The sequence below is a fragment of the Hemicordylus capensis genome, chromosome 1, assembly GCF_027244095.1.
Source record: "Hemicordylus capensis ecotype Gifberg chromosome 1, rHemCap1.1.pri, whole genome shotgun sequence".
NCBI classification, from domain to species: domain Eukaryota; kingdom Metazoa; phylum Chordata; class Lepidosauria; order Squamata; family Cordylidae; genus Hemicordylus; species Hemicordylus capensis.
In genome coordinates, this window is record NC_069657.1 from 267,088,460 (window position 1) to 267,102,493 (window position 14,034).

Genomic DNA, 14,034 nt, shown 5'->3' on the forward strand with positions numbered 1-14,034 from the left:
GGAAATGGTGTAGGTTAGTCCATCCTCTCCAGGTATTGCTTTTCCTATAACATTAGTAGGTCCCATGGCTGCTTTCCAGTAAAGAAGAAGAAGTTGCCGCCTATCTTTAACATCATGTGTAATTTGGCCCTCGCTGAAGAGGCCTCCTGTGTCTAGGCTGTAGCGGTTAACACTGTCAGTGGAGGCTCACATGACTGAATGGGTATTTTTGCTAGGATTCATCAGGTGTTAGCACTGAACCTATGAAGTCAGTATAGATGAGCTGGTGCATTTTTTCCTTACCACTGAGTAATGACAAGGAGAATCCCTATACATCAGGAAGTAAGGAGATGGGCCTCCGGATCCACATCAGGACTGTTTACAAACAAGTTTGAGCCCCTGCATCTCTCCCTCCCTCCCTCTCTCTTATAAATAGAAACTAAGCCATGGCAAAAGGGTACCTCTATGCCTGAAGGCCTTGGCAGCCTCATGTGGACCTTTCCCAGTACTGACAAATGGAATGAACACATACGACAAGAAACGGAACGAGTCCAAGACTTTTTCTTTAAAGAAGGTAATATGTTCAGTTGCCATTCAGAGTGCCGAATATGAAGTAAGGGGCAAAATACAAAGTGCTGGTGATTACCTTTAAAGCCCTGAATGACTTGGGCCCGAGTTACCTCAGAGAGCGCCTTCTTCTGCATGATCCCCACCGCACATTAAGGTCATCTGAGGAGGTTCGTCTCCAGTTACCACCAGCTCGTCGGGTGGCGACTCAGAGGCGGGCCTTCTCTATAGCTGCTCCGGGGATGTGGAATGCGCTCCCTGCGGAAATCCGCAATTTGAATTCTCTATTAGCCTTCAGGAGAGCCCTTAAAATTTGTTTGGCCTGGCTTTCCAGGGTTTTAAAATCTGTTTTAATATTTTAACCTGGTTTCAGGGTTTCTAATTACTGTGACTGTTTAACTGTTGTTTTAAATTGTTAATTGTTGTTATATTGTTTTTAATTTTTGTTTTAGCTCTTTACTGTTTTAATGGTTTATTTTAATTGTAAACCGCCCTGAGCCATTTTGGAAGGGCGGTATAAAAATCAAATAAATAAATAAATAAATAAATATCCCATACTAGTAGGTATCCTATATAATAAGATGCTTGGTGTCTGCGTCCGTGTCTTTTTCGGGTGTTCTGCGCATGCATGGAGCGTGTGCGCAAAACACGGCGAGGGAGACACGGACGCAGGCACCGGCCGCCATGTTGGGTGTCTTGCAGGCGGCAGTGGGCAGCGAGCGGAGGAGGAAAAGGCCAGGCGAGCGGAGGAGGGGGAGGCCAGGTGAGCAGAGGAGGCGGCGGGGGAAGCCGGGCGAGGCGGAGGAGGGGTGGGCCCGGCCGGGAGGAGGCAGCGAGTGGAGGAGAAGTGATGGGCTGAGGAGAAGCAGCCACCACCGACGCTGGGCGGGGGGAGGAGGCGGTGGGGGAAGCTGGGCGAGGTGGCGGCAGAGCCGCCGCCTCGGCCAGAGGACACGGTGCGGGCGAGGCGGTGGCGGGCCTGGCCAGGAGGAGGCGGCGGCGGGGGAGGCCAGGGAAGACGGCGGCGAGCCGCAGCGGCGGGGCCCAGCGAGGCGGCGGGGCCAGCCGAGAGGGCGGGGGCAGGGGCCCGAGGATACAACAACCTCGGGGAGCCCGAAGACACAACTAGCGCCCGTAAAGGTAACAGGCATGCGTGACGCGGCAAAACCTGGTGGGCGGCGGGAGCAGCAGCCGGAAGCCACCAGCTGGCATGGAGGCCCAGGAGAGGGGCCTGGAGGCGGCGGTGAACGGCTGGGCCCTGCTCTACTAGGCTTTCTGGGCCGGGCAGAACCAGGACTTCCGCCAGCTGCGTGACGTGATCAACAATGGGCTGGAGGAGGAAAAGCCGCTCCCGAGCCAGGCCTCGGCCCAGCAGCTTGCTCGGCCTCAGGGTGGCCTGCACAGACTGGCAGCGGCGGGGGCGGCGGCTCCTCCCTCTCCCCACCCGGCTGCAGGCAGGAGCCTCTCCTAACCCTAACCCTACCTTGGAGGGGCTGACCAGGCAGGACCTGGGGGGCGCCTGCTGCATGATGCCAGGCAAGCGAGCTTCGCAGAGCGACCCCATCCCCAGGATTGCCTACCAAGCCAAAGCTCCTGCATGGAGCTAGCACTGCCGCAGCCCCTAAGAGGAGACAGGTTGCTCGGGTGGTTGCCATGGAGTCAGAAAGGGCCTACGAGCAGGGCTTCGTGGGGATCCGCTTCTGCCAGGAATGGTGAGGAAGGGGCGAGAGAAGCGGGGCGAGGGCTGTCGCCGCTTCTAAACCCACCCAAGCTTGGGGGCGGAGGAGTCTCCCTTTCCGTCCTCCCCGATCTCTGCTTCTGACGCCAAAAGGCAGGCGGGCCGGCCGAGGAGAAGCTGGCCCCAAAGGTCTACTAGCGCCCGTTAATTTAATGGGCTTAAAATTACTAGTTGCAATAATAATACTGTTGAATGTATATGCTGCTTGCACTTGCATTCTTTTTAAAAATATGACCATAGCAGTCACTTATACTGAAAGAAATCCACTTGGGAATGTAAGCTAGGGATGTGCACGGAACCGCGGTGGGGCAGTTCGGCATGGGGGGGGGTGTAGCTTTAAGGGGGGGTGGTAGTACTTCCCCCTCCGGCGCTGGTGTTTCCCCCTCCGTGCGCTGGTCTCCGCCACTGGTGCACGCGTGCGCAGTGTGATGTATGTGGCGCGCACGCGCCAGTGGCAGAGACGAGCGCGCGCGCCACGAAGGGCGCATGCGCGCCACCAGCTCTTCCTGCTTTTCAGCTCACAAGGACAACAACGGGAGCAGGAGCGGCAGGGAGGAACTCTGCCGCCCCAAGAACGTTTTGAAAAGCGCCAGCACCGGAGGGGGAAGAGCGGCGGGGTGGGTGGGTAAGTACTACCACCCCCCCTAAAGACACACACTCCCCCCCCCCCGGGCCAAACCGAACCCCCGGAATTCCGGACCGGTTCGGAGGCCTTGACAATGGCCTCTGAACTGAACCATGCACACGACTAATGTAAGCAACCAGTGCAAGGCAGGTGGGAGAATGAAAACATTAGGGAGTGCATACATCCACACGCACCATTGTTCCTGCTTCTGTATCAACAGGAGTGGGAACAATGTATAGCTTTCCCTTGTCAACAGAAGTTCTGAGTAATGTATTCATTAATACTTACTCTCAGAGGTGCACCTAGGTAATTCTGGAGCCTGGTCCTAAAGGCCTTGCCGCTGCTGCAAGTTAAGCATCATTTTTTAACATATAGGTTCTTGAGGGCACAGACCACACCACCCAGGACAGACTAGAGAGGATTTGGGGGTGCCCAGGGGGTGTGGAGGCCTTGGACTTTGGCCCCCAAATCCAGGGGTAAGAACGCCTCTGCTTACTTTTGCTTTTGGATAAAAAGAATTAATAGGTTTAAACTTGCACTCTATCACAATATTATTTAACACATGCTTATTGTTGGAAGTGAAGGACTCTGCGCTGTCTCATGTCTCAATGACAGAGGGGGACAGATTAGTGAGTCAGAGGGCTAGAGGAGTCAAGACTTTGGTCATCCTTTCTCTACTGATCTGACACTATCCCTTTGATATGTAGATTGCTACTCTCAGGGACTTCCTACCTGCCTGCCTCTTCCTCTTCTCCCTTGCAACACCCACACTCCTCTCTCCCTGGACCATGTGTGCAGAGATGCAGAAACCATCCCTCTGCATCCAGCTAGCTAGCTAGATTAGAGATCCTATCTCTCCACTTTACTATCTAGAATGGAGTTCACCAATAAAGACTCCTTATATTGATTTGAAACTATGAACTGGCTCCGAGTTTCTTTTACTCTCAGCATACACGCATGCCTCGGCAGACTCGGCTGTGTTGTGCCTCAGTGCACTCTGCTGTAATAGAAGGGTATCTCTTACCAGAGAGAATTCCCCACACTTATGTCACCAGTTAAGGCGAGTAAACACATTTTCATTATTCAGAGCTTAAAACAGTAACTTAGCATATTTCTTTGGGTTTTCTGAGTATCCTTTTTGTTTGATATTTGCCTGTAGGATGAGTCTGCTTTTGTGCACATAGGCCGAAATCCAGGCTAACCCTCTGCTGATACCCCAGGGTTTTCCATTGTGTGAGCAGCGATTTTTGGTGATTTCTCCTTCCCTCTACAGCCGGCTGTGCCTCCCAAAACTATCTTCCTGAGGGTCTCCCAACTCTCAAGGATGTAGTTTAAAGAGCCACAGGCAGGTGCAGATAGAAAGAGAGATCACCAAAAATTGCACACATATCCTGTGCAATGCAAATTGTGTTTCATTATATTGTTTTTTTTATTGTTTACTTTTTTATTCCAAGCTTCCATGAGCAGCAGCTGGAGGAGTGCGATATAAATACTTTAAACAAAATAAATGAAATAAATAAAACCTCAGAACTTTGATGGAAGGTTACTCTGGATGTTGGTCATAGTTCCTTACTGTAGCTCCCAGCATTTTTGCTAAAATTGCTGTAATGAGAATTTATTGTCCTAATTTGATTGAGGGTATCCTAATTGAGTGATATGGCATTGGTCTTTAAGAGGCATATTCCATATGATTTTTACATGTTTTGATGAAACTGATACATACCATTCCCGTGATGGTGAAGGTTTTACCCCACAAATTGTTAAATGCTTTGTACAATGCCTCAGCCATGCCTTCTGGCCTGGGGACTTCTGTTCTTGAACTCCTTTATTAGCCTCTTCTTCCAAAATGAGCATACAGTACTGTATTAATAAACTGCTTATCGTTTTCTTATCATTTGGTGATCTGTAAAGCTGTGACATTGGGGCTTTAAAAAACAACAACTTTCTCATGATCCTGAATTTCATGAAACTCCCTATTTTATCTTATTTTTACATTTATATCCATCTCTTTATCTCAGAAACTCAGAGTGGTGTAGATGGTTATATTTATCCTCACAACAACCTTGTGAGGTAGGTTAGATTGAAAGATGTGACTGGCCCAGTGTCACCCAGTGAGTTTCATGGCTGAACAGGGATTTGAACTCTGATCTCCCTGGTGCACAGAACTGGCAAACTTTCCACAATGTTGTAATAGGCCATTAGACATTTTGCCCCCCTGCACCCCTAAATTGTAACACCTTTATGTACCCAGACATATTTGACAATTTTCTAGCTAACATTCTGCCATGCTTTCTGTATTCAAGATTGTGAGTATCTATCGAGGCCTTTTGAATGTTACTTGGTGCCAGTTTTATAGCTGCTTTCCTCGTAAACATAAAAGCAATCTTATGTTTGTTTTAACTAACCTTTATTCAGAAACAACTCCGTTTTATCCTTCTCCTTTCCCTCCCTTTTCTTTCTGACTCCCCACCCCACCCCACCCCACCCCGCACACACACTCTCTCTCTCTCTCTCTCTCTCCAGGATCCCCACCAGGACAAACTTCTCATTCACAAAATATGAAAGGTTGCAAAATAGAATACAACCATTCCAAAATCTCCCATTTTTATATTGTACTATAACTTTTTGTTTATTGGCAGTCTCACAACTATTGTTCTCTAGGTGACTCACAAACAAACAACAATGGAATAAAACATGCAATTAAAAGTCACTCTAAAACAGAAAAGCTACAATAAAATATAGAAACATTTTTTAAAAAAATGTTAAAGACATTTTGGTATCCATACTCTTTAAAATCTTTTGAGTTTTACTTCCCATTCTGCCTGTCTGTTTTTTTCACATAGGATGCTTGGCTTCTAAAGCAGGCACCTACATTGTGATGTCGAGTCGGTGTCAAATCCTGGAGACCACAAAGCCATGTGGTTGTCTTTGGTAGAATACAGGAGGGGTTTACCATTGCTATCTCCTACACAGTATGAGAGGATGCCTTTCAGCATATTCCTATATCACTGCTTCCCATTATAGGTGTTTCCCATAGTCTGGGAAACATAGCAGGGATTCTAACCGGCAACCTCTTACTCACCAGGCAAGTTATTTCCCCGCTGTGCCATTAGGTCTAAGGCAGCTTTAAATATTTGCTAAGCAATTTGCTGATCAGTTTTGTTATCTATGTTTTCCTTAAAGGTAAATGTATTCTTTTTTCTTTACTAAAGTTATCATCTTGCAAAATTAGAAGACCAGGTTCTCGGTTCCCGCTTTAGTTCTTCACTCTCTCCATTCGATGCTATATTTAAATAGGTAATGGTAAGACCATGTAACTGGAATTATGCCTCACTTACTAATTTCAGCATGTTCTTGCTTAAATAAAAATAATTTTATTGAATGTGACAGTTTTGTTAAGTGTCTAAATAGAATGTATAGTCTTTTGCTGTTGTATTTAATTATCTCCATGAATCAATTAAATGTGTCTCTTTACAACTTTCAACAGTATCATTATGTTTTTATACTATTTGTTTTCCTTTCTAGACGATAAACTTCTTCGACTTCTTGGGGAAAGGCAACATCAATGCCTTTTATTTATTTTTTTAAACAATGTGCTCTTTCTCTTTTGACAGGCAATTCCTTCCTTCTACATTACAAGTAGTAATTACCATTTGCCTGCTCAGCTACCTATGATGAAAAATACTGTTGCCTTATATTAATATTTTGGGTCAACTCATTTGGCTATTTAATAGGGCTATGCATTTGACAAAACAATTCTGGATTGGATCAGATCCAACCCAGTCTCGATTATGTGTGTCATCAGTCTAATACATGGGGGCTGGATGCATCAAATCAGCCCAATAAATCATATCAGTTTGATGCATCAGTGGGAGGTGGAGGCCTTACCCAATAGATGAGCAGCAAGCTCCCTTCTAGCTTCTACCTGGAAATCAGTTGTCTTCTGGGCAGCGGAAGCACTTTAAAATGTCACCTCCCCCCGCCCGGCAATTGCCCCACAGTGCCACAGGGAAGAAAGCAATCAATGTCATTACACTGTCTTTTCCCTGGCGCATTACTTGGGGGGAAATGGCAGCCCTCTATAGGACTGGGACAGTGGCATGGAAGGAGGGTGGATTTCACCCTTTGCCCCTTGGCCTTACCACAGTCCCTGTTGCCAGAGGAGAGCTGGTCTGGCAAGAGGAGAGCTGATCATGTGGTAGCAAGTATGACTTGTCCCATTAGCTAAGCAGGGTCCACTCTGGTTGCATTTGAATGAGAGACTAGAAGTGTGAGCACTGGAAGATATGCCCCTCAGGGGATGGTGCCGCTCTGGGAAGAGCATCTAGGTTCCAAGTTCCCTCCCTGGCGTCTCCAAGATAGGGCTGAGAGAGATTCCTGCCTGCAACCTTGGAGAAGCTGCTGCCAGTCTGAGAAGACAATACTGAGCTAGATAGACCAATGGTCTGACTCAGTATATGGCAGCTTCTTGTGTTCCTCCACATTGTAAAAATCATGCATGTCATCCCCATTTTCAGTTTTAATATGACATGATTTGGCCCTCAACAGAAACTTGGGGCTGGGTTGAAGTGTGTGTGTGCCTGTCCTGGAAGGCAGGTTACATTTAGAAGATGGTGAAGAGGAGTGGGAGGCTTGAGCTCCAGAAGTCTGAGAAAAGCTGGACTACAGTGTTCTAAAACATTCTCATTCTCACTTTGTTCTACTAGGTATTGGACCAAACTGAAGACCTGTGTGTGTTGGCCACTTTTTGCAATAAAATATTTTGATTCCCTCCCCCCCTTCCCCAGAGTTTTAAAGCCAGATTAAAATCACAAGACCATGTCCGAACCTAAGCTTCTTCGGAAACCTCTGCCTCCAAAGGAGGAAATTGAACTGTATATGTCAAAGAGAAAAGGCCGTGAAGGTAATATGACAGAGTTCAAGGTTGCGCCTGTGTTGTTCAAAAAGTATTTATTTATTTTTACATTTATATCCCATGCTTCCTCCAAGGAGCCCAGAGCGGTGTACTACATACTTGAGTTTCTCCTCACAACAACCCTGTGGAGTAGGTTAGGCAAGTAAGCTAAGTATGGGCTTAGCTTGCAATATACCATGGAGTTTCCTGCATACCTGGAGGATATTTCACTTTCCAACACAACCAAGAAGGAGGGAATGTACACTTTGGTGGAGAGCAGACATTTGAAGCCCCATCCCCCACACACACCTGCTGCCATGCTTTCAGATTAAGAGAGTAAGAAGGAGCAGATGGACTAACAGCAGAGAGAGATCCTGATCTCTTCCTCCTTTGAGTCTGCCCTTCCTTCCTAGATCTGAACAATCCCTGCTATAGAAAGTACCGAGCAATGATCACTCATTTCAAGTCACACTGAGGAGTGGCTCTGCTGCCCTAGAGGACGATAGATGGATTTGGGTGTAGAAGATATAGAGAAGTCATGAAGTCATCTGAATTTTCTCCTGCCCTGACCAGGGGTGGCTCCCCCATAAAGCTAAGTGTGGTGAAGGACACAGGCTGTGAATGTGCTGCAGAGTGGCGCTAGTGAAGACACCCCCCCCTTCAGGAGTCACTGCCTCCACAGCTATGCTGCTGTTGCCCCATCTCTGCCCCCCCTCACTTGGCACCCCATCCTCCACCTCCTTGTCTGGCCTGCCCCCCACCTCACAAGCTCAGGTGCCACCACTCTCCCCCTCACTGCTGGTTTGCTGTTGGCCTCAGCTGCACTTTGGTGCTGGAGGGAAGAGACAGAGAGCTGGTGTTGGTGCAACAGCACAGAGGAGTGGCTGGCCAGCCAGAACTGCTGGAGGCCTGTGCCCTGCTGCCTCATGCTGTGCAGACAACCAGCAGCAGTGCAATATCCCAGCAGCTGAGGTTGGTGGCAAGGGGAAGAAGGATGGTAGCTAGGCTGGTGAGGTTGGGGAGTAGGGCCAGCAAGCAGGGCAGGGGGGCTCAATGTAGTTTGCCTCAGGTGGCAAACAGCAGTGTACCAGTGCTGGCCCTGACTTCCTTTATCCTTCTGCTTTTTGCTTACTTCCTGTTCTTTTTCCTTACCTCTCTCCCAATCCTTTCATGTCTGTCCTTCATCCATTTTCATCTTAACTGCCCTAATAATTAATTCCCTAAAGTTTTTTGTTTTCTTCTTCCTGCTCTAATCTCAACATTATCTCACCAGAATCTTCAAGTCTCTGTTTCTCCTGCTCTTTGGTGCCTAAGAATTTTTGTACCCCTGCCACTTTCTCTCTCCATCACCCTAGCTGTAACTCTATCTCACCCTAATTTGCCTTTCACCCCTACCCCCGCACTTTTCCTTCCACCCCATCTGCTATTATCTGCCTACTCCTTTCCTCCAAATTCTAGCACCCAGTCTGAAACCCTGGATAGCTGTTGCCTGTCAGAGTAGACAGTACTGACCTAGGTGGGCCAAGGGTCTAATTTTGGTAGCAATAGCAATAGCACTTACATACTGCTTTATAGCCAGAGCTCTCTAAGCGGTTTACAATGATTTAGCATATTGCCCCCAACATTCTGGGTACTCATTTTACCAACCTCGGGAGGATGGAAGGCTGAGTCAACCTTGAGCCCCTGGTCAGGATCGAACTTGTAACCTTCTGGCTACAGGGCGGCAGTTTTACCACTGCGCCACCAGGGGCTCTTTCTCTGCATATGTAGCTGCATATGTTCCTCACACCCTGCCTTACTTTTGAGTAGGAATAGCAAGAGTGTGTCTTTTGCAATTTGCTGTATCTCTTGGACACTAGCAAGCAAATTCACTCTCTAGAATCAAGATCAAGTTAACTTACTGCATTTTATTTAATTGGTCTGTGTCTGTGAGAGAGCGAGAGAGAGAGAACGTGCATATTTGCAAATATGAGAGTTAACCCTGCTTCTTTGTGTCTGCCACATTTGGTTCTGTAGAATATTTAGGTACTATGGATGAAGGCCTAGACTCCAAAGAAAAACCTGGAGCTGATGGCATCCAACTTCTGGTGCCTGTGAAGAGCCATCCAATTGATCTTTCTTTTCCTGTCTGTGATTTTGGAAGCCACACTCTAGGCCATATCATCATGCCAAACTATCAATCTTTTCCAAATATCAAGCGAGACTTTGATATTTCCCCACAGCCTACTGGCCCCCCTAGCTTTCCAAAGCAAAAACGTTCTGTACCCCTGAGGATGCAGTTGTCTAGACTGGCAGGGCATCCATTGAATATAGCAACTGATTTCATGCTGGAAGGTATTGCTGCAGCTGCAGTTACTTCTCTTCATGTACGAACTGTGAAGCCCGCACCTACAAAGCCGGTTCTTTCTCGTTTAAACTATGAAGTATTCACCAGCCAGTTGATTGCTAAACAGAAAAGAGGTTCACAGACAGCCAGTACCGTCACATTCCCTCCAGAAGATTCCCCCCATCTTTTGAATGTTGTTGAACCAAGAAAACCTGAGAGACAAAGGCTGATAGGTACTGTCTACTACAGTTTTATGAGTGTTGATTTGTTTCATGCACTGTATTTATTCAAGCTCTTGATCATTTCACTTCAGTTAATGCCATCCTTGAAGACTTGATCATGTTCTCCATGTCTTTGGGCACCTAAAAATGTGGATGGTGGTACTGAATTTGTCTACAAGAGAATGTCAGATTTCAATTTGGCTTTCTAAAAATCAAATGTACAGTTAAATTTGAAAATGTACAGAATCAAATTACTGTTGGGCTTTGGCAGTTCTTTCAGGGGCTAGAGATAAAGCAATGCTTTTTAGACTTAGTGAATGAATAAAATGAATCTGTTTAATGATGCAGACCCTAATCATTAGGTGTAAAAGACCTCAGAGACATAGAATTCTTAGCCTACAACGTTTCTGAACTGTGTCAGAAAGAGGGAGAGTAAGACGGTATCCACACCTTTCTCTTTCTCCCCCATTTTTCTTCTTCCCTTATCCCATTCTGTTCCTCTGCTGCTTTTTTTGGTTTATGCAACATGATCTTTGTGCACAGGAATAAATACATCAGATATGATGAGAAATAAATGGTCTGCCCAAGCCCATTCCCCACACTTGCCTAAGATGGCATGGTGAGCCACTTCTTCCTTCCCTTGTGGAGGGGGGGTGGGAATTGCCTGCCAATTCCCCCCCACCTTGAATCCAGTCTTTGTTGTGGCCACCCTGATGAATTATTTGAGAGTGTTTTGGTCTTCTTTCTACTTTCTTGCCCAGACTGTACATGGTCACTGTATAAAGAACTGGTCACTTTGTGACACTGGTGAAACAAGCCTAATTTCGTATGCTAGCTCCTGAGCATATCTAGTGTACAAATCAGGCTTGGCTCACAATATCTTCCTCCAGTTCTTGCCAGTTTCCCCTACTCACCGATCTTTGCTCTTCCTAATTGTTCCCTTGCTGATTTCTCCCACCCTGCTGATTCCCATGGTATCCCCCCCCCCCGATCAATTCCCCTTGCCCTCACCAATCTCAGCCCCCGCTTACCAGGTGGTGGTGGTGGTGGTGGTGGTCAGCATCACCACTGCTCCCATTCATCACTCCACCTGTGTTTTGAAAGGGAGGGGGGAAGCTGGAGCAGCAGGAAATCATACCTTGCAGCTCCAATTTCCCCATCCTCTGCCTTTTCAAAAGGCAAGGTGGGATGAGCGGGAGGGAGGATGATGGTGGTGGCAGTGGTGAACCCCTCCTTTATTCTACCAAGAAAACCACACTGCTCTGTAGTCACCAGGAGTCGATACCAAATCGACAGCATAACCTTTCTTTTTCCTTTCCTTTCCTTCCAGTGTTAAAGTGGGATCTGTACCCCTGGAAACACTCCCTGCCAAAATCCCAGTTGTGAGATGATTTTTTAAAAAAACCAACTAAAGTTCATCTTTTTTTTTTTTAATGGTAGCAATCTCTTTTTTGTAGTAATCTCTCTCTCTCTCTCTCTCTCTCTCTCTTTCTTTAAAGTAACCTAGTTTTAATAGAATGAATAGAATGTGAAACATGCTAAAACAGCATCTATGCTCCTAAGTGCCTAAAACGGAATGCCTGGCCTTCTGTCAAACACATGAGGCCAGGCCTCCTGAGGGAAAGGTGAGGCTGTGAGGCTTCCTCATCTGGCTTGACCGGGACCAACCGCCATTTTGACTCCTCCCCTCCGAGAGCCATATCTGTGGGCATGCCAGCTGGCTGTAGGGCTGGCCTTAGGATTAGCAGCGCCCTGGGTGAGGAGGAGTGGCGTTGGCACTTCCTCATGGCTAGTTTATCAGTGTTGCCAGGTTGTGTGGCCTAAGGAAGCTCAGCACCTCAGCGCCCGCTTCAGGTAAGGCACCCTGTGTGACTGCCCAGCTTGCCCACCCCTAAGGCCAGCCCTGCATCTGCATCAGACAGAGAGGTGAGGCTGTGAGGCTCCCATCATTGGCTCAGCTAGGTCCAATTGTTGTTTGGACTCCTCCCCTCCCAGAACTGTGCCCTGCAAGGGCCACTACCGTGTTTCCCCCCAAATAAGACAGTGTCTTATATTAATTTTAGCCCCAAAAAATGCACTAGGGCAATTAGCGGTACATCAGAAATTACTGCTAGGTCTTACTTTCGGGGTAGGTCTTACTTTCGGGGAAACAGGGTATGTAACTTAATTGGATTGGCTTGGATGATACTTCCAGCCCACACAATTAAAAGGGGGTGCATTGTGAATGCACCCAAGGGAAGGAGATGTCTTTCACAGGCATCCTAATGTCAGTGTGTTCTTTCATCATTTGTGTGTGGGGAGACTGTCCAAATTGCCCCCCTACACATGCTGGTATTTGGAGCATGTGTAAAGGGACAGTTTGGATGATCCACCCTCCACATGTGATAAAGGAGCACATGAGAGGATATCAATACATCACAATGGATGCACTTTTGCCACATCCCCTTTTTTAGTCACATGGACCAGAAAAGTATCATCTGAACCAGCCCACAATGTATGTAACAGTGTGAAGGAGCTGGTACCTGAATATGCTGTTTTGTTCTTTGCTTTCATATACTTCCCCCTTTTGTATCATGTCTCTTAGATTGTAAATTAGTAATACAACTATTATTGTCTCCTGCTAACTGAGCAAAGAGGCACCTTTGAATGTGGTGATTCTCTTTATTTAGCAGGGGGAGAGTGACTGGCCCTCTCCACCCCCAGCATAGCATCACTCCAGTGGCTGTTGCTGGTGTTTATCTTATGTCTCTTTTTTTAAGATTGTGAGCCCTTTGGGGAGAGGGAACCATTTTATTTATTTATAGATAGATAGATGTAAACCACTTTGGGAACTTTTGTTGAAAAGCAAAATGAATAAATATTTGTTCGTTGCATTATTATAAAATGTAAACTGTCTGAATGCTTTGGCAGGAAGGCAACATATAAATGTATAAACAAAATGCAGCTTTATTTACCAGGTTGTATAAGTCTCTATTTAGTTATAGATTTAGTTTAACCATCATACCAAGCAATTAGTGCACTTTCAACTTTATTTAAATCAGTCTTCTTTCTTGGTGGCTTAAATCAGCCTATCTTACCACAGGAGATTAAATGGTGATGCATACTCTGAATGAATGTGGTGTATGCAAAGTAGCTACTTTTAAAAGCCAAAATGAGTAAACATGTGTCCCAAGGGACCCTCTCATTTTGCAAAGAGGATCTGAAGATATTTCTTTCCCGTATGAACAGACTCTATTCTAATAAGGCTCCAGCTGCCAGGCTCCAGAAGTCCACATGAGAGGTGGAGTCTGGGGGTTTTTTGGTTTAAAAAGTGACCAGTGCTAGCCGGAGGAGCAGCCGCTGGAACAGGCTACCTGTAGGCAGCTGCCAAAGGGGGCTGGCCTTTGGTGGCAGCCTTCAGTGGTGGGACTGAGGGCTGTGGCCAACTTATTGTTTTGGAACACTGGAAAAAAAGAGTCCTGCTCACTTCATTGTTTAGTTTTCTGGTTAGGCTTGATACAGGTATGTGTCTTGGGTTGAACAGAGATGGGTAGGTAGGAGAAAACCCTGGGGCAGCTAGACCGTGGGGCAGTGGTGGTGGGTAATCGAAGATATGGCATTCATAGGCCAGCGGGTCATTATAGGGGAAGGGTATTCAGGAATTTAATTGCTGTTGCCCCTTCCAGCAGGCCTACAACCTCTTTG

The 14,034-nt window shown here is 46.8% G+C and overlaps 1 protein-coding gene across 18 annotated transcripts in view; it reads left to right on the forward strand.

The window, feature by feature from the left end:
* The first annotated feature begins 264 nt into the window (after window positions 1-264).
* The window catches only part of LRRC63 (leucine rich repeat containing 63), a 32,854-nt gene continuing 19,084 nt past the window's right edge, over window positions 265-14,034 (forward strand). The window contains exons 1-4 of one of the 18 annotated variants that reach the window (XM_053284990.1): window positions 266-553; window positions 6,122-6,212; window positions 7,616-7,812; window positions 9,820-10,362. In XM_053284990.1, coding sequence (XP_053140965.1) covers window positions 7,728-7,812; window positions 9,820-10,362 — 628 coding nt within the window. In that variant the 5' untranslated portion in view covers window positions 266-553; window positions 6,122-6,212; window positions 7,616-7,727. Of the gene's footprint in view, window positions 554-1,185; window positions 1,310-1,397; window positions 1,687-1,764; window positions 2,259-2,285; window positions 2,414-3,355; window positions 3,386-6,121; window positions 6,213-7,615; window positions 7,813-9,819; window positions 10,363-14,034 lie in introns of those variants that run through there. The other 17 variants (XM_053284981.1, XM_053284978.1, XM_053284988.1 and 14 more) reach the window with 17 other exon arrangements.